Below are 19,092 nucleotides of genomic sequence, written 5' to 3' on the forward strand. Positions count from 1 at the left end.
ATAAGAGATAATAATCACTCACTGTCATTCTGCACAATTAGTAGAGTTAACTGTGCTGGGAAAATAGATATGAAGCATAAAGTGAAAGAATTAAGGGCAAAATACACAATAGCCATCAGCCTAATTTTTTATTAATTAATTGGTAATACATAGTGAGCATTTTCTATGTTCCAGGTATAGAATTATTAAATGTGTTTCTCATAACAGTCCGCTGGGTAGATATTGATTCAAGTTTACATGTTGAATGAACTGAACTTGAGAGAGTTTAAGTGATTTGTTTGAAGTCAAACAACTGTTAAGTCATGAAGCCAGAACCTAAACCAAGACTGGTGAGTTCACAGTCCGCCATCTGGAAGCTATCTATATTTGACTCACAAATAAAGACAGTATGTCCCACTTACAGGTGAAAAGAGGTAAATGGTAAGAAATGGGTATAGATTTGGTCAAATATTCTACTACTCAGATTTTGCTTAAATTTAATACACAATAGGAATAAAAAAACCATTAGCTGCTTGACTTTCACATCATTTATCTCTCTTCAATGGCTAACCATTAAGTAAGGTTTCCTTTATTTTTAGTTTATGCTACAATTGTTATACCCTAAAAGAATAAACACGGGCTGTAAGATCACTGACATTTCTTTTTCCTCCTATGAACGTCTAGAAGGGCACAAGACAGGTAAGAGGAAACAACTTTCTTTTAATAACTTTAGTCGCTTAGATTCTTGAGCTTATGGCCCTGAGCAGTAGGTGAGTGACTCTGACCTATAATCTTGAAAGAGACCGATTTCAGAGTTCTCCCCACCCCTAAAGTGGGGGCACAGTAGAGTAGCTAAATGTATGGTACACAGAAGGACAGTTTAACATTTTACTGTTGACAATATACCAGCCCTGATTGCTGCTTACTCCACCTCTAACCATTCCTGTTTGTTCCCCATTCCCAGCTGCCACCCCAGCGTGAGTGACAGAAATGGCAAAAGGTTGTTCAGAAGATTAAAGACCCAAGTCACCAGAGGCTGCCATCTCGCAAGAATATTTAGACATTTTCCACTTGGCAGTCATTAATATTCTTCAGCAAAGGATGAACAGAAAACCTGTTCAAAAAGGTTCCCTCTTCAGATCTCTATACCTTGGAAGATAAAGTGAATGCTAGGGTTTTGTTTTGAAATTAAATATTCATTGGATTGAGTTAGAGCTATTACTGTTCTTGAGAATAAAACTGAATTTTTCCTTTGTTTTAAAATAACTACAGTCATTTCACTTAAGAATCAATTTCCGTACTGAATCAGTCAAGGTAATGCATGGTGTGATTTTTCTAATATGATAGACACTACTTAGAATTGAATACAGAAAGACTCAAAAGTATTTTATAGAGGGTGGCATGAGCAATGTGGTATCACAGAAATTCTGCAGACAGAAGCAACCGTGGAGCAGAGGAGAAACTTGGGAATTGGCCCCTGGGAACTATGACAGCCCCGGGGTGAACTCTTTGGCTCTGTTAATTGATAGCTGTTTCACATCTCTGAGTCTCAGTTTCCTAAATAAAATGGCAAACATATTCTTTCCTCTTGGGGTTTGTGTAAGGACTTAAAATGATGGTTAGAAAATGAGTGGTACACACAGAGTAGGGACACAAGAATGGCATCTATTATTCATGTTTTAATGTAAATACTGAGAACTGGTCACTAACTGGCTTGAAAGCCATTTACATCTGCTTACATTTCTTTTTGAATCTTTCAGGCACCACTGCTCACATTTCTCTTGAATTTAAACATCTTTTAAAAGCTTTGAAGGTTGATTTCAATGAAACCTGTTTTTATTCTAGGCTTTTTTCCTACTGTCATTCTGAGTAAAACAAAAACATTTACTGTCAAAACAATGAGGGTTTGCTCTCAAGCACAAAATGAAAGCAGATATATCTGCCTGATTTATTTTGGCATCCGCCTACAAGTTAAATAGGACACCTTTTAATTTGTCACTTCTTTTAAGATTCACTTAGGCTAGAAAAGTAAATCGCCAATGTTTCGTTTCAGCTAAACTTGAACTAGTTGGGTAAAAAAGGTATATTCTTCATCCCTCAGGCATACAGCCTTTCAAGAGTGCCAATTAAGTAAAAAACCATGTATTTAGCAATACACTTACTACCAAAGGTCAACCAGGTCTGGGAAGAGGCATAGAAGGTCAATGCTTTTCAATGCTTTTTACGTATAATTATTTAAAAGAGTAGCTATCCAACTTTTAAAAATCACAATCAATTAGTAAAAAGACTAAAAATTCAAATCTCATCTCTGCCATTTGCTAGCTGGAGAAGTTATTCAATCTCTGTTTCTTTACCTATAAATTGGGGATATCTACCTATGTTATTTGGAAAATTAACTGAGGCAATGACTTAAAGCAGCTAGCACCTATCAGACACATAGTTGCTCAGTAAGTGTGAACCACTGTTATTTAGAAAAGCTTGTGTAACATTTTCTATCAATTCCAGGAGTGTGCATTTCTAACTGTATAAAAGTTGTTTTTCATTCTGCCCCAAATGTATTTTTCTGGAATCTAAACCCATTCTCTCATTTTCTCAAATGTAGCGATAACATCTGTTTAATACTTTTTGTATGAGGAGGCCAGATTGAGGGCATGTGTGTATGCACCCATTAACATAACCATTCCCTAAACAGAGGTCTTTTCTGGCATCTCAAAGACTTAATTGTAATCTGTAATCTGGCTGATTATTGGATAGACTGATTTAGTTACAAAAGGAAATAAAAATGACACACACACACATACATATATATACATGTATAAATATACATACAGACGTAGATACTTATTTTGTGTTCTTCAATACATATGAAAGATAAGATTCAGCTTCAGGCTTCTTTTTGCCTCATGGTTTTTGGTGTGGAATATGTGTGGGAATGTGAAGGAAGATAAACACTTCCTTCTTTGGGTCCCTTAAAGCAGGTCACCTTGGAAAGAACTGGTGAAGTCTTTGAGAGTCTAGATTAACCTTGGCTTTCCAACCAACAGTTTAGCAGGGTTTTTGTTTTGTCTTTTTTTCTAGGAGAAGATGCAAATCAGAGGACTAGTTCTGAGTCTTTCCTGATTTTGAAAATATGACGATAAGTAGAGTCCAAGCACCACATCTACACCAGGTATGCCTTTCCTGATGTCAACATCTTCCTCATTCTTGGCGTGGCTGCTTTTGCAAGCATAGTAAGTGCCTGAGTTCAAGTGAGGACAAACTGAGCTAACTCCTCAGTGAAGCCTCTCCCTTTCTGGCCCAGAACCAGGAAAACAGAGGCCTTCACCTGGTCAAATGCAAGCTTAGATAGAAGCAATTTCTTCTTCTAATCCCTCGCCTGAAAATCTAGTAGAAATTTGTGGAATAAAACCAGGCTAAGCTGTTGTTCTCAAACATGTTTATTTGTAACAGTTATACATGGCGTGTTACAGAAATTAATGGAAAATTTCTAAAAATTTTGCTGTTCTGTTGAATGTATTGTACATAAAGTTAAAAATAATGTGTCCATATATGTTAACAAACTGTCATCTGAGGTAAAGTTAAAGTAGGTCTAGAAATGTACTGCAACAGTCATTTTCTCTTTCTCATCTTTATTAAAAAAATATGTGTCAGAACGCAGAAATTGAAATGAACCAAACCCACAGAGTAAACATTTTCGTAAAAGAAGGTGCCCGGTACATTACATGATGGGGTTTCTGTAGACACTGGGATGGGTACGAATTATAAAAAAAGTCTTGTGGCATGTGAAGATCGAAGAGCTATGGGGAATGGGGACAGAACGACAGGTGGCGTTTCCCTGGTTTCAAAATTTAAAGTGACAAATTTAGTGCTAGTGAATGATGAGGAATTAACAGTTGACACACAGGTTTTCCTTTGATCTAACCGGAATGGCGCAGACTCCCCATGGCCTTTTGGTATCGGCACCTCAGCTCTTATTTGGAAATTTCACTGTACTCCTGGGATAGGACAAGGTGGTTCTGAGCTCACCCAACAGTGCTGTCAAAATCAAATTCTGCCAATGCTGACATGGATGGCAGTTTAAAATCTTGACTTTATTTCCCTCACTTTAACGTATCACATGGGCATCTTAAGTTCGGAGCCAGCTGCATTTTCAGTCACATCCAATGAATGATGACAAGTCCACTGGGCTGTCATTTTCTGTTGTGGAATTAATTCCAGACGGTGAACTTGAACTGGCAACATGAGCCAGAGTTCACTCTGTACATGTCAGAAGCAACCCAAAGAATCAGTATAATAGTGTGATACTGCAAGACAAACCCAGGACAGCCATATCAAGGGAGAAGATAGCACCACTTGTTTAAAATCGGAATCAGAGACAACACAGCAATTTGAGCCATTTTCCCATTAGAACTGCCTATGTCATCAAATCCCCAGAAAATACAATCAAACTGGCTTCAGGACAACTCTCAGGTTGTCACACCTTTCCTTTCCCATTTTCCCCTTAGTGTGGAAGATTTACTGAATCATAAAGTGTATGCACATTCCTGGAAAAATCATGTGGACCAACAGGTGATAGCTACAGAGGGAGGTAAATGGCTCTCTCTTTTCTGGATCTTCAGACCTTCCACATCAGGATGACATTTACATATATTCTGTAATGGCCATTTGGTCAGTTTACCTAACTGGAAAAAAAAAAACTAGATTCCAGTGACCTGATAGTGTAAAATTTGGGTTTCAAATAGTAATAGTTGACTTTAACTTATCAATGATCTCTTTTTGAACAAATATGCCTTCCTCCCAATCATTTGTTTCTCTTGATATGAAGAATCAAACTACATAGGTCTGGTTTAAGTCAATCATATCAATGTAAATTCTACTTCTCTAATTTTACAACCAAGTCATATTAATTATTTACCCCCAAATCCAATTAATCACATGATTCTTTAAAGTTTTCTTCTTAGTGTTAAACCACTAAATTCAACATACTGTAGCTGCATAGGAACGTCAGGAAAACACATTTGACCTGTAGAACAGTTCTCTGTAGGGCAAAAATATAGAGATTCTTTATGAAAATCATGTGCTAAACATACCAACCAAACACTGCGCTTTTTGCCTCATAAATGTAAAAAAAGGAAGCTTATTAAACCCTTCTGTTTCACACACAAGCAGTCCAGTGAGCTCTGTATGGGTAGGTGGGAGTGATGAGGCAGAAGACAATTTCAGAATCTGAAGGACAGGCCTTCAAAATGGGAATTGTCTTTTTCTTGTTTTACACAGAGGGTGGAAAGTTTTACTCTTGTGGAAAGGCTACACTAGATGATGGAGTTACATGCCCCCTTCCTGCCCACTAGCTGCTGATTGACAGCTGCCCCTGAACTCCAGCTTCCTCCCATATGCTCCAGAGAAACAGCTGGGAAGTAATTCCCATCTATCAAGTTTGTCACATCTTGCACTCAGTCTGCTACCTTCTCTACAGTGTAATGGCATTATTAAAAAGCATTTTCATTAACATTTATATTTACAAAAAAAGAACTGGCATTTTTTTTTCATTAGAACTCCTTAAAGCCATTTCCCTTAAATATTTAAAGAGTTTAATGGTAAGTTTTTTTTTCAAGTTATAAAATAAAAATCCCATTTGAATTTTCTGATGTACAAAAAGAGAGAGATGAACCACTGTGATCACGGAATCAGTTTGTTATTCTGGATATTCATATCACCATTGTTCTGTTAGAAAGTCAGTTTGTAAGATCCAAAACCACATTACCAGGATTATACCAGAATTATTTGGCAAATGATTTTTCTTTGAAAATGGCAGGTGGAGAAGACACTTGTCTGCATAGTATCACAGCAGCAAGATACCGGAAAAATAAAAAATATCATTTTATTGTACTTAAGAGTTTAGAGCTTCTTAGGAAATCAGATGAATTTTTCATCTTTCTCATCAATGGGATCCGGTGTCCTTTCCTACTCACAGAATGAAGGTTCAAAGCTGTCTTTCTTCACCAGGATGCAGAATAGCTAAAGGGTTGTTTTGGCAACATTCTTGATCATAACGAACCACTTATTTGTCTTGTGGTTTTAAGTTAATTCATTTCCTATGAGGCTTTCTTTCTCCAGTTAGATTTCTTCACGCATATGCAAAAAAAAGTCAAAAGCAATACAAAAATTGGTACACCCATTAATTTTCAAACATGGCAAAGAAAGGAAAGGGGGAGAAATGGCAGACCAGAACCCATGGAGTGATGAAAAAAACATCATCGAATTCAAAAGGCATATGGCGGATGATACGGTGGTCACGGAGGACCTCTTGCTTTTGCCTTAGAGAGGTCAGTGTCAATCCTGTTGTCACTCCCGGAGGCCTGTCACTCCAGATTTGATGTCTCTACAGTGGTCAGCAGGCAGAGAAATAAAAAGAATTATGATTTTGCATACTGGGTCATCTTAAACCCACACTAAGAGAGCTCAGAATATTTGTCAGGTAAGCATTTGCTTGACTTGTGATTTAATGTTGGGTATGATTTTTTACTTTTGTGGGGTTTTTTAATTTTTGTTTTTTGTGCTGCCATAGGTGTCTGCCATTGGTTGCCAAAAACTCTTTAGTTCCTTCTTCCAAACGAGTTCCCTTGGGCAATCATGAATTTCTTCATGGGATGAGGTGAGGTGAACGAATACAAGAGAGCCTGTCATGATGCTGATTTCCATGCCAGTCTTGAAGCACGCGCCACGAGCCCGCATCGATGCTATTTCTTAGGTCTGTTGATCTGCGCATAGAGAGGCTCCAGCTCCTATGGACAGAGGGACAAAGTGAGACCCACTCTTTTCCAGATAGGGTTTTCTGAGACAGCTTGGGAAGGAAAGTTTGGGATTAGAACAGAAAGATGACAGTTTATGATGGATGACCTTAGGTAGTTTTTGGATTATTTGATCATGATACATTTCATTTTGGCAACTTCTTTTTTTTTTTATTATTATCAAGAAGAACTACTCACCAAGTTTTGTCCTTGCTTTGCAAGCTGAAACTGATTGCCATTAGGGAAATAGCATAGTATAGTGGAGAGCCTGGACAAGCTCTGTGGTACGGTCAAGATGCTTATCCTGTCTGAGCCTCAGTTTCCCCAACCACCAAATGGAAACAATACTGTTTATCCTATGGGGTTCTTGAGAGAACTAAAGATAATATATATACAGCATCTAGAACAGCACTTGACAGTAACAGGTCTTCAGAAAATGATACAACAACTATCATATGAGTCAAGTGGAAATTTTTTCAACACAGTTTTGCAAATGTCCACTTGAGACTACTGAAATTCTACTTCAAACTACTCTTTGGTTTCTACAAGCAGTGATGACTGGGCATGCTTTAGAGCAAGAGAAACAGCAATGGTGCCTTTGGCTCTAAGTTACAAGCTTCTGGGATTTGTTCCCATTCAATCTTCTGTTTCAGGTTTGGCCAGTCATTTGCCTGCACCCATGGGGCTGAGACATACATGGAGATTTTCACCAGTGTATGACACAGCAAACCTTAAGTCCAAAGGCATAGATGGGAAATGGTGTTTGGCCTTGTTGAAACTACTTCAGACTTCAGTTTATGTTGAAATGGCTCAGGGTGCACTGGCCATGCAGATCAGATGAATCCTCTGGTCTTAAGCATGCACAGCCCCTTCCATTAACATGGACCATGATGCTGTCACTCTTGGGTGTTTCTGCCAGAATTACATGGACACAGTGACATCTTTAATTCTGCCATATTTTATGTATTAGCCTGCCTCCTACCATGTGAGTATAGATCCTTTTCATTTGCTTATTTCCTTGAACCATCAGCTTGAACTGCCATTCTGTGTGCCCCTCCTCTGTCTGGTATCATGCTGGGTATTTTCAGGTACATTATTTTTTTTCAACTCATCAAGAAGACTTACAAGGCAGATGCTTTATCTCTTTTGAACATGAGAAGTCAGGCACAGAGATTTTAAGTAATTTTCCTGTGGTCACACAGCTTGTAAGTTTGAGACATGAGACCTGAAAGTAGGGTGTAGTGCTTTTTCTAGTCCATTACAACTGCTGCCATGAAGGAAAGAAGGAAGGAAAGAAGGAAGGAGGGAGGGAAGAAGGAAGGAGCTTCAAACCTTCGATCCACAGTGTGTTGTAGAGTTCTTTGGAGTTTATAAGCAACCTCTTGTCTTATTTTGCCTGCCTAATAGTCCAGGGAGTTACTTTTATTCTTTCCATTTCATTTTGCAGGTAAAAAGTGAAGGTCGAAGAAGTTGTGTAATCTCAAGCTTACTGTGCTGCCTCTCATGTATTTATTTTTTAATTTTTTCTCATGTATTTAATATGTCAGATTGCTTGCTTTTATAAAATTGTAAGGTGGGAATCGGTTAGAAGATAGTTTTGTCCTGATCCATCATTTTACATATGAGGAATCTGAAGGCTGGAGACCAGAACTTTTGTTTCCCCCAAGCCACAGGGCTGCTCAGTAAGCACACCATGACAGAATGCCGGCTCCTGCCATCAAATCCAGGGCGCTTTCTTCTAGAATTTGTTTGTGTTCTTCCATGGAGGAGCTTCGCACCCTTCGCGTACCCTTTCTGTGATAAGACAGAGTGCCCACTGATCCCTTCATGCTTTCCAACCATATGCATTCATACTGCCTTGGAATTTTCAATAGTACGTGTAACCCTTCTCCCAAATGTCAAATGATAGAAGGTAGGGAAGCCCATCTTTCTATGTCCTCTACCTCTTGCCAGGTCCTTCTGCCACTCTACTTCATGTGTGGACCCAGCACATGGGGGCTCAGTGAAGGTTTGTTGAACTAATGAATGATACAGTTTCTACTTTCTCCACTGTTCAGATCCCTTTGCCCTGAATATACTCCAATTTGCCTTTATTCTCTCAAAATTTAATCTAGCAAAATCTATATAGCAAGATGATTTATTAAACACCTCATCTATTCCCAGCCAATACCTTTTTGTAAGGCTAAATGTGTAACTTTACTGTGTGTTTGTATTCTGGGGGGGTTGGCATAGGTGGGGCACTAACATGCAAGTGCTGGGCAAAGTCACTTTCTTCAGCCTCTGCTGGGCTACAAGGATGAATCCTAATCTTCCCAGGGAAGACTTTCTCAGCCTACTCTTCTTTCTGGATGCCCTAAGAAGTCAGGCTGCCTTGATCTCACCCTACAATTTATTCTAATTTTGGAAACTAATTTATTCAACTGAGAATGACACCTAAAAACAGAAAAAGACAGCAGGCTCAGACAGGGTAATTAATGCCACACTGCATTAACTTTCTGCAGCTGAGATAAATATTCACACATCTCCTGCATGCCGGAATTTAGCTTCAAATACCCATCACAACAGAGGTAACGACTGCAGTCAACTCTCAATTATCCCCACTAATGAAGGGGAGCAGTGGTGTGGAAACCCCAAGCAGTAGATAATCCCAAAGTTTGACACCGTGATGCATTATACGTTGTAGCAATAGCTGTACCTTCCTTGTTACAGAATATCAGACTATCAGAGCCAGAGGGGAGTGAGAAACCATTTGATCGAGACATCTGGGGCCTGGCTTCTGGCAAGGTCATGATGGGGTCTTCTGGTCATTTTCAACACTCCAAAAAGCCTAAATGGAATCACACGTTAACAGCACACTTGATTTTTTGGGGGATGTGGGGGACAGATCTTACTCTATCTCTGCCCTGCTTCAAATCCTTTAAAGGCTCCTAGTCACCCAAGGTAAGGTCAAAGCTCCTTAGCTGGGCTCAGAAGACCCACCAAGCTCTTGGTCTACTAGAGCTAATAAATGCCCTTTCCAGACTGTGAATCAAAACTCAACCTTCAGGTCACATAAATCATGTTTTAAAAAAAAACTCTTTATGCCTCTGCCAGAATGATCTTCCTGAAATGTGTGGCCGTGCCGGCATTCTGCTTGGAGCAGCCCTCTTTCTTATCACCCTGAGGATCATGCACACCCCTCAGGGCAGCACACGAGGCCCTTCCAAGGCGGCTCCAGCTGCCTGTCCAGCCTCACCCATTCCTCTCCCCTATGCCCCACCTTGTGTCTCTACTTCTGGTCACCCTAACACAACAGGATTTTCCCATCTCAGAGACTTGGTTCAGGCAGCCCCTTTGGGGTCCTTTGTCCTGTACTTGCAAGTTCAGTTAGACCACTTAAAATATAAAGGCTTTCTGGACCCTGCAGGTGAGGCGGCCACTCCACTCCCAGACCCCTGCAGTGGCCTGTACAGACCTGTCTGCACTGCCATCACCAACTCTTAGCATGTCCTACACAGCGAGTTCCTCTTAGCCTTCCACATCAGTATCCCAGAGTCTAAGCAGGAGCTTGGAGCATGGATGGCCCACCCACTAGTGACTTGGGGAGGGAGGGTGTGAGTGGGCGGGTGAATGGTTCTTCTAGTCATGGGAATTAGCAAATACTTCCAGACTTTAAGCTCATCCTTGATTCTGACATAATAGGTATCTCCAATTTAAGAGGACAACAAAGTAGATGGAAACCAGACACTAAAAATTAAATTAAAATCAGCCCACCAACCTTTGACTTACATGGGATACTCTGCTTTCTGGGACATGCAGTGAGAGCACATGGATCTGAAGTCAGGCAGGTCTAGATTAGTCTTCCTACTGCCAAGTCCCTGCAGCCCGTGCCCACCAGGCACACACTTGCAGGTGAATGAGTTGGGTGTGTTACTCATTGCAGAAGGAGAGCCGTGTGGCATCTCTGTAAGAAGGAGTTGGAAAGGGCCTACTATGGGACTTGGACTTACATTAGATGATTTGGGGGAGGGCCAGGAGGAAAGGTTTTGCTGTCATGAAGTAGTCATATGATTACCTTAATAATTCTGATCTGAAAGGCAAGAAGCACAAAGCAAGGCTAACACCAGGACACAGGAACATTGGGTCATTTTTTAAGTTGTCTGTGCTCAGCCATGGCTGCTGAGTGGTCTTGGTTTGCCTTGACCCAGCACAGACAGACCGGCCTCGCCTGATGCTGGTGTTCTGGGAAATTGCTCAACAGACCACTGAGGCCTAGCTGTGAGAGCCAGATCAGTTGCTGGCTGCCAGGCTGCTGTTTGCTTTTTTACCACCAACCACTCAAAAACCTTCAGACTCTGTGCAGGTTACTTAACTTCTCTGCATGCCACTTTCTTCATCCATAAAAAGAGGCTAGACATCCCCTCTGTGAGAGGGTGGTGGGGATTGACAAGAAAATATACCTTTTGTAAGGCTAAAGTCTAGCACAGAGCCTGGCATGTAGGAGATGCTCCAGAAAAGGTTAGGAACCTTATGTGTGGGCACGTGGTTTTGGTCTTCCTTTGCAGAAGATGGTTTTAGGCCTTATAATCTCCTGTAGATGATTTTCCAAATTGTTTGTCCTTCATAGCACACTGGAGCAACTGTAACTGGGCTCTGTTATGAAATCTAATAATGGTGCTGGATCAGCTAGGGGAAACTGTGCAGAGAGAATGTGGGATTAATCTAAGGAACCTGGCTGCAGGGCCCTGTGGATAACAGAGAATTGCCCGTGTTTGCAGACCACCTTAAGCATGAATTACATGTTTCTGCACAGCAGCCAAGTAGAATCACAGGATTCGAGTAATAATAGCTTATAGTTACAGACACATTTACGGTGTACAAAGGGCTTCCCTAAGTCACATATGTGATCTTGCTTGGGTATCACATGGAGGTTGTACCCCTGGTATTCCTGTCTCCATTGACACTGAAGAAGCAAGGCTCCCCAGAGTTTGGTGACTTGACTGGTGTCATTCAGCCAGCACAGGGCAGAGCTGGGATGTAACCAGTTTTTTTTCTTCTTTTTCTTGTGGTAGAATATATATAGCATAGCATTTGCATTTTAATCATTTTTAAGGGTATGATTCAGTGGCATTAATTATAGTTTCAATGTTGTACAATGCCCACCACTATTTTCCAAACTCTTGTACCCCAAATAGACTGTACCCACAGAGCAGTAACTCCCTCATCCCCTGACCCCCAACCCCTGGTAGCCTCTACTTTCCATCCAACTCTATGAACTTATCTATCCTTACTTTTAAATCAACGTCATTGAGGTATAATTTACATACAATGAAATGTTCCCATTTTAAGTGCTCAGTTTGATGAGTTGACTCATTGGTGTATACACCTGTGTGGCCCTCCCCACCACAATTAAGCGACAGGACAGGTCTCACCCCAAATCGTCCCTTTTTCACCACTACAAATTCATGTTTTTCTAGAGTTTCATGGAAACATATCCAGATCATTTTAAGTCCACCTGTTCCCTCCTGTAGAGTGTCAAAGCAAGAAGAGCCCTCAGTCTGACAGTTCCTTTCTTGCAGGAAGAACTCAGGTCCTAAGACACGAGGGTTGTTTTCCCAAAGTCACATGGGAAACGTTGGAGAGCCGGGAGGGCTGCCCAGGGTCTGGACCCCTTTCTGCGTCCGTTTCCTCACTCCTCCCACCTATCCCCAGATCTTTGGCTTGAAATAGAGGGGCACATAAATTTCCTATCCCACATTATAATAATGAGCCCCATTTAAAACCACTTAAATTGTGCTTACTACTTTGCATCCATTTGATTTTTATTGCGTTTGTTTTTGAAAAGCTTGGCTACATATAGCAAAGGTATATCCAAGTGGAGAGAAGACACAGCATGCTGACAAAGGTAGTCTCAGACGTGAGGTCAACGTGTGCCATGCAATCTGCTTGCGGAGCGAGCCCATTCAGGCCCCATCCTGCGGGGCCTGGAGGCGAGGTCAAAGCCAAGCCAAGCCATGGGCCAGACTGGAGCTGGGAGGTGAGCCAAAGCTTGGGTCCCTCAGCACAGCCCTGACGAGGCAGCACCTTCAGCCTCATGGCCTTCTAGTCCCAACACCGGGGCCTAGCTCCGTGGGGTTTTACGTTTCCTGCCTTGGCAAATGAAAAAGGTGGTGTAGTCAGGAGTGGATATAAAGCTGAAATAACTTAAAGTCCTATCTGAAGACATGAATAGGGTCATCAAAAAATGCATGGATTTTACAGCCTGAAAGACCCTGCCATCCTCCTAACTACCTGTATGAACTGAGGCAGGCATTTCACCTGGGCCTCAGTATCTTAATCTGTACAATTGGGCTTGTGACACCTACATCATGGGATTATACCAAGCAATAAGTGAGTTTATGTAACATAAAGGATTTTAACAAGTGGTTGGAATCTTCCTTTCCTTTTCATTCGAAGGAAAGGAAAAACAAAGCTTTTCCACCACTTCCAGCCTGAAAATCTGGCCTTCGGGGTAGAAAAGTCTTCAAAACACAGGATGGATTTAATGAAAATACTTTAGTGATTAACACTGCTGCCAAGTGGATTCCCTTTCTGGGGTCTTGGGGTGCTGAAACCCACTCGATGAACACAGAGATGCACAATCTGAATTCCCAGGGGATCTGAACATGTTCTGATCAATTTTGCATTCCCCAATCAATAACAATCAGGGTCACAAACTATCTGCCTTACACACGTACATCATCTTTCTTGACACTGTCACATCAAGGATGAGAACACTGAGATTGTTGACACCAATTCTCCGCTACAAGCCAGAAGGCCTGTCCACAGTAAGTTCCTGGTCATCTGGAGCAGGTCCTGGATCTCAGGCTGGTAGTCTCTGGGAACCTTAATGAAGTCAGCATATGTGAGGGAAATAAGGACAGGTTGGGGGAGGAGCACTGTTGGAAGATCTTGTTTGAGGATTGGGTCTTCCATGCTCTAGCTGGGTAACCTCAGGCAGGTTAGAAGGTCCTAGAATGTCAGAGCTGGAAGGGTATCTGGAAATTGTTTGACGAAGAGGAGACCAAGGTGCAGATATGAGGCCATCTGCTTGGAGTCACACTGCTCTTCAGTCGTGGTGAAGCTGCTAAAAGGCAGGTGTCCCAGTCTGGTTGAGTACCCCTGAGTTACTTAATCTGGGTCTAGCTTCAAATCCTAGCCCCATCGCAGGAAGATCTTATGGTTTCAGCGAGTCATTAACTTCCCTAACTTATCTGCCATCTTTGTTTAACAGGAATAATAAAAATACTTAAGAGGGCTCCGCTGAGGAATGAATCAGGTGATGTTTATGGAAGTGCTATAAACATGCTAGTGATTTTTAAATGTGTTTTATTAGTCACAGTTGTAAGTGAAAGGCATGATGATACCTCCTGCAGAGTCACTGGGAGAGTGAACGCGATCTAAACCAGAGGGCAGCAAACTACAGCCCTTTGACCAATTTTGGTGACTGCCTGCTTTTGTAGATAAAGTACTATTGGAACTCAGCCACACTTACTTGTTCATGCACTGTCTTTTGCTTCTTTCCCACTACAACACTAGAGTGGATTAGTTGCGACAGAGACCATAGGGCCCACGAAGCATGAATATTTACAGGGAGTTTGCTGACTTCTGGTCTAAAGATAACATAGCTTAAAGCCATCCAGTGGCTTAAAGCCATGTTGAAATCATGATCTCTAGTCCAGATCTCTAGATTCTTCTATCCAGCAGCCTACTGGCATCTTTACTTGGATGGTCCCAAGGTAAACTTGCCTTCCTTCCACTTCAGCATGCTGCTCCATGTTCCCTAGCACAGTGACTGGTACCACCTATATCCCCGGATCAGGAACCTGGTTGGGGGGCATCCTAGATTATGCCTTCTGCATCACCTCCCATTTCCCTCCCATCTTAACCTTCTCCTAATCTTCTCATTTAAATATCTCTTGACACCAAGGCCAGCCCCCCATCCTGGCTGACACCGTCCTCAGTCAGGCCCTTCTCATCCTTTGCCTGAACTACGCCAACAGGTTGGGCTGGACTTTTCCTGAGCCTTACATACGTGACACGGACGGATGGTTTCTGCTTTTGTGGTTCTTTGTTTTAAAGCTCTTTTGTTTGGCTCTATTAAAAAACAGAATAGGAATAACTTTCCCAAATATATGTATTTTGCTTTCAATGCTTACAAAGCATGTTCATATTCATGGTATCTTCTGATTCTGGGATAACCTGGGGAAAGAGCCATTTTAATTAATTATTCATATGAGGGAACTGGGGTTTAGAGGAGTTACATGCTTGCCTAATGTCACCTGCTTTGGAACCATAATTCTAAGCCAAGTTCCCTGACTATGCATTTCTTTTCTTTCTTTTTTTTTTTTCTTAAGATTTTCTCTTCCACAGCATGTGAAGTCCAGCTTTCTTTTCCTTTGAACACTAGAAATCCATCAGGTAATATTTTATATGTCTAGGATTCCTACTACAAAAATCAGTAGTAAAAAACAATGACAGCAACGTGTTATTTCTGGCGATACCTACTGTTACTAAGGGAGACAGACCAAACAATTCCCCATTGTTACAGATGCTACTTTGACTTGACAGCTGGGAAAGTCTGATAGGCAGTTTATTTACTTAACCATTTAACCAAATAGATATTTTCATTTTTCTTTCATCTCCTCAAAAGCTAACATTTTGCCTTTAAAATTGCTCCAGCAACATATCAGTGAAGTATAAATTACCTGCCATTCTCACACCAGTCATTATAATATTATTTTGGTTCTTTCTTGTTGAAAGGACTGTTGACCTAGTCTTTCAAAGACATGTGATTCTCCCAGATGGGAGGTAGGGGAGAAAATGAAATAATTGAAGAAATTTCCCTTTATTGCTAAAACAGAAATGCTGTTTGAGATTGGTCCTGAATTTTCCACCTGTGAGGACTGAGTCTGTTTCCTTTTACTATCGTGTGATATGGCTTTAGCTTATCAACAGATATCCCCCCTGCCTCCTCAGAATGGTGTGGGCATTTCTAATAAAAAGCAGCTGGAGATAATGGTTGCAACCACAATAAGAAGGATGGGACTCCTGCTTTCTAACTGTACAAAGGCGGCGGGGAAAACAGAGCCATGGACATAACTAGGTCTGCATGGTGCCCTTTCTCCAAATGTCTGGAAAGGCATGAAGAAATTGCAGTCAGTAAATTTCCAGTTGGTTGGATGGGTGAATAGAATGGAGAAAGAAGATCAAATGTGGCTTGTGATGCTGTTAAGGGAGAGGTCCAAAAAGGCCCATCTGGACTCCCCTAATGGGTGTCTTAGGGGAGATGTCTGCAAGGTGGGTACCAGCCCCTTGGTATGGGATTCTTTGTAGGTAATTGTGATACTGCCAGGCTAAGCTTTCAAAGGGAGAACACTGCTTCCCTGAAGATTACAGGCCAGCCCTCCTTTGGAGCTAGGAGTTACTTGTTATAATTTATATGTGAATCTAAGACTGCTTTTTCATTTTTTGAAAGTGAAAGGTAGCCTGTGAGGCCCTAACCAGGGTCATTCTGATTATAGGACTAGGCAAGCCAGAGAGTTAAGAAGTGGGGTTTTTCTTTTTCTTGTTTTCCCCCAAAGCTTTTTTGAGGCATATAGAGAGTTAATTATCTGAAGGTAGAAGGTATATAGCACAACCTCCCAGCCAATGGCCTCGATCCTCATGGCAGAATTTATTCAACACAGAAGCTAAATGGTTAAAATCTAAGGTAGTGGGGAATGTTCCTTGAGCACAGATGATTATGATGGTGGGGGATGACACCTAACACCTGCTGGGCACTTGCTACGTGTCAGACGCTGTGCTAAGAGATCCATGTAGATCATCTCATTTAGTCCAAACAGTAACCCCATGAGGAGGATGCTATTTTTTATCCCTATTTTTCAAAATAAGAGAGACTTATTATGAAATCTCACTAGGGTCACATAGCTAGAAAGTGGTAGTGCTAGATTCTGAATTCAGAAAAGCTTTCTCCAGAATCCATATTTTAAAGCTGAGCTTTAGGCTGAGTACTGAGTGTCTGTCTCCATGCTAAAGACACAGCATAATGCAATCTCAGTTAGCCTAACCGATTATATAAGCTCCTTCTAGTAGATGAAGCAACCAAGACTCAAAAGAAATTATGGTTCTTGCTCAAGAATTTCTGCTATGAAGTACTTGAGCTAGAATTTGAACTCAAGTTCCAAATTCTCAGCTTTGCCCACTATACCATGCTACATCCATTTACAACTCAGCTGTGGCTTGGGGTTCTAGATATAGCATCAAACATGGAACAGGCTGAAGCCCCACAAAACAGTTCAAATTGTATAACTGCCTCAAGCTGAACAGGCTCATAAAGATGAGGGGTTGATACATTGACCTGTAAATGGTGTAAGTCATCTTTGTTTTCCAGAAGAACTTCACTTTTAAGATGATGTTTGCTGTGATGCTGATGATTGGCTCTTGTTACCTCTAGTTCATTCATCAGATTTTCCAAGGCAAGGTTGAGCATGTGAAATAAAACACATGCAAGGAGTAGAAAACCTCTTAGGGAATCTTTCCATGGCATTCACCCATAATCTCTAAATTTTCTCCTTCCTGGAACATTGACTTTGCCTTTGATTCACCAACAGCCTGAACAGCTTTGCAAGACTGAATCTCTAGATGGGTATCACATGGTTTTGTACAGCATGATGTATTATTTTGCTTTTGCACTGATATAAAATGTGGTAAAATCCAGAGTATGTTAAGTTCCCTAATCGTAAAGTGTATTAACAAAATGTACTTTCAAAACGCTGTATTAGTTTTCAGTAACTGTCAAAATAACTTACACATGAACTGAGAAGGATTTCGAAGTAGCCTCAGAATCCATTTATGAATGGTGAAAACTATTTACCATTTTAATGCTTCTGACCATGCTGTTCAGGACTTAAAAAAAGGGACTTGGTGGGTACAGCCTTGCAGTCCTACACATTTATGGAAAGCTCGGAAAGTATCTGAAAATTGAACACATGAGTCAAGGAGTGACCTTAGAAATCATGTCTGGGTAACAAGGGAATAAGGTGTACTTTTGTCTCCTGAGAAGGTTTGTATCATCAGCTCCTCTTTCTTTCAATCAAATCAGGTGTATTGAAATTCAAGTGCCAAAAGCCACTTCTGGTAAATGTAAGTATGCTTCTTTAAAAGCAGCTGCTGATGGAATCTGAAGTGGTTCAGTGGTAAACCATGTGGTAGCACAGGTGCAAACAGCAGAGCCTCCGAAGCAAATGCTACATGTCTTTGAGTTTTGAATTTCACTTACACATTGGAAAGGGTACAGAGCCCCTTTTGGCTACACAAAATGGGCTACCATGATCTTACCTCCCTATCAGTCTTATTTCAAGTACTGCTTATTTCTGCTTCTTAGTCTGGCTTCTCAGGTGTTTGGTTGGTGACTCTTCATATCAGTGTAGAAAACACAGTGACATTTTACTTAGAGGATTAAAGCATCTGGACCACCTCCCTGAGAAACTGTCTGTGTGGGCAGAATGTGTCCATCTCGGTGCTTTCAGAAACTGAGTCCATGTTTACTAGTATTGACCATGCCTCATTCTATCGCCAGCCACTCAGAACATACTGTCAATAAAATAATATGACCATTCCCCACTCCTCACCCCTACCCCTACCTCCCAGTGTATGTCAAAGGTCATGCATCCATGATGAAAAGCAAGGTGGCAAGCAGACACCAGGCAAGGCAAGATGGCTCAAGCATCAGGGACATGCTCAGGCAAAGAGAGATGCTTCAAACATCAGGGGCACGCTCAGGCAAACAGGCATGGTTCAAACATCGAGAAATGAAGAGCAAGCAGAAAGGAAAGCAGATCGCAGGTAGGGTGAAGGAGATAAAAAGAACAGATACCTACCCAGACCTGCGCTATCTAGCTACCGGCCTGTGGACTTATATTATCACCACTGGGCTCCCCACTGGGCTCCCCAAATGGATCACTGTTGGATGAGGCCTGTGATCCATCAGGCTAGAACACAAGAACATAACACTTTTTTTTTCTCTTTTCAACAATTGAACATATAAGACAGCTGGGAACATTTTCATGCATGCATACAATCAGTTCTTTTAAAGGAGGCAGTAACTTCGGTTAGAAGATACTACACCACAAATTCAAGGACTTATAAGAACAGCTTAATGAAAGGACAATGTTTTTCAGCTGCTCATTTGGTCCAAATATAACAGGAAGCCCCTTTAGTAACTCATTCAGAATGTAAGAATCTGAGTCAGCATTCTTTTCTATGTAGGTTTTCTCACGTGTTGTCTATTTCAGATACAGAG

The 19,092-nt window shown here is 41.2% G+C and overlaps 1 protein-coding gene across 8 annotated transcripts in view; it reads right to left on the reverse strand.

Annotated features, from left to right (window-relative positions):
• Window positions 1–3,398: 3,398 nt before the first annotated feature.
• The window catches only part of DAB1 (DAB adaptor protein 1), a 405,590-nt gene continuing 389,896 nt past the window's right edge, over window positions 3,399–19,092 (reverse strand). For 7 of the 8 annotated variants that reach the window (XM_073233995.1, XM_073234000.1, XM_073233999.1 and 4 more), the window contains 2 exons: window positions 18,671–18,781; window positions 3,399–6,764 (listed from right to left, as the gene is read on the reverse strand). In XM_073233995.1, coding sequence (XP_073090096.1) covers window positions 18,686–18,781 — 96 coding nt within the window. In that variant the 3' untranslated portion in view covers window positions 3,399–6,764; window positions 18,671–18,685. The remainder of the gene's footprint in view (window positions 6,765–18,670; window positions 18,782–19,092) is intronic. The other variant, XM_073233997.1, reaches the window with a different exon arrangement.

This window comes from Manis javanica, chromosome 4, assembly GCF_040802235.1.
Source record: "Manis javanica isolate MJ-LG chromosome 4, MJ_LKY, whole genome shotgun sequence".
Taxonomy (NCBI): domain Eukaryota; kingdom Metazoa; phylum Chordata; class Mammalia; order Pholidota; family Manidae; genus Manis; species Manis javanica.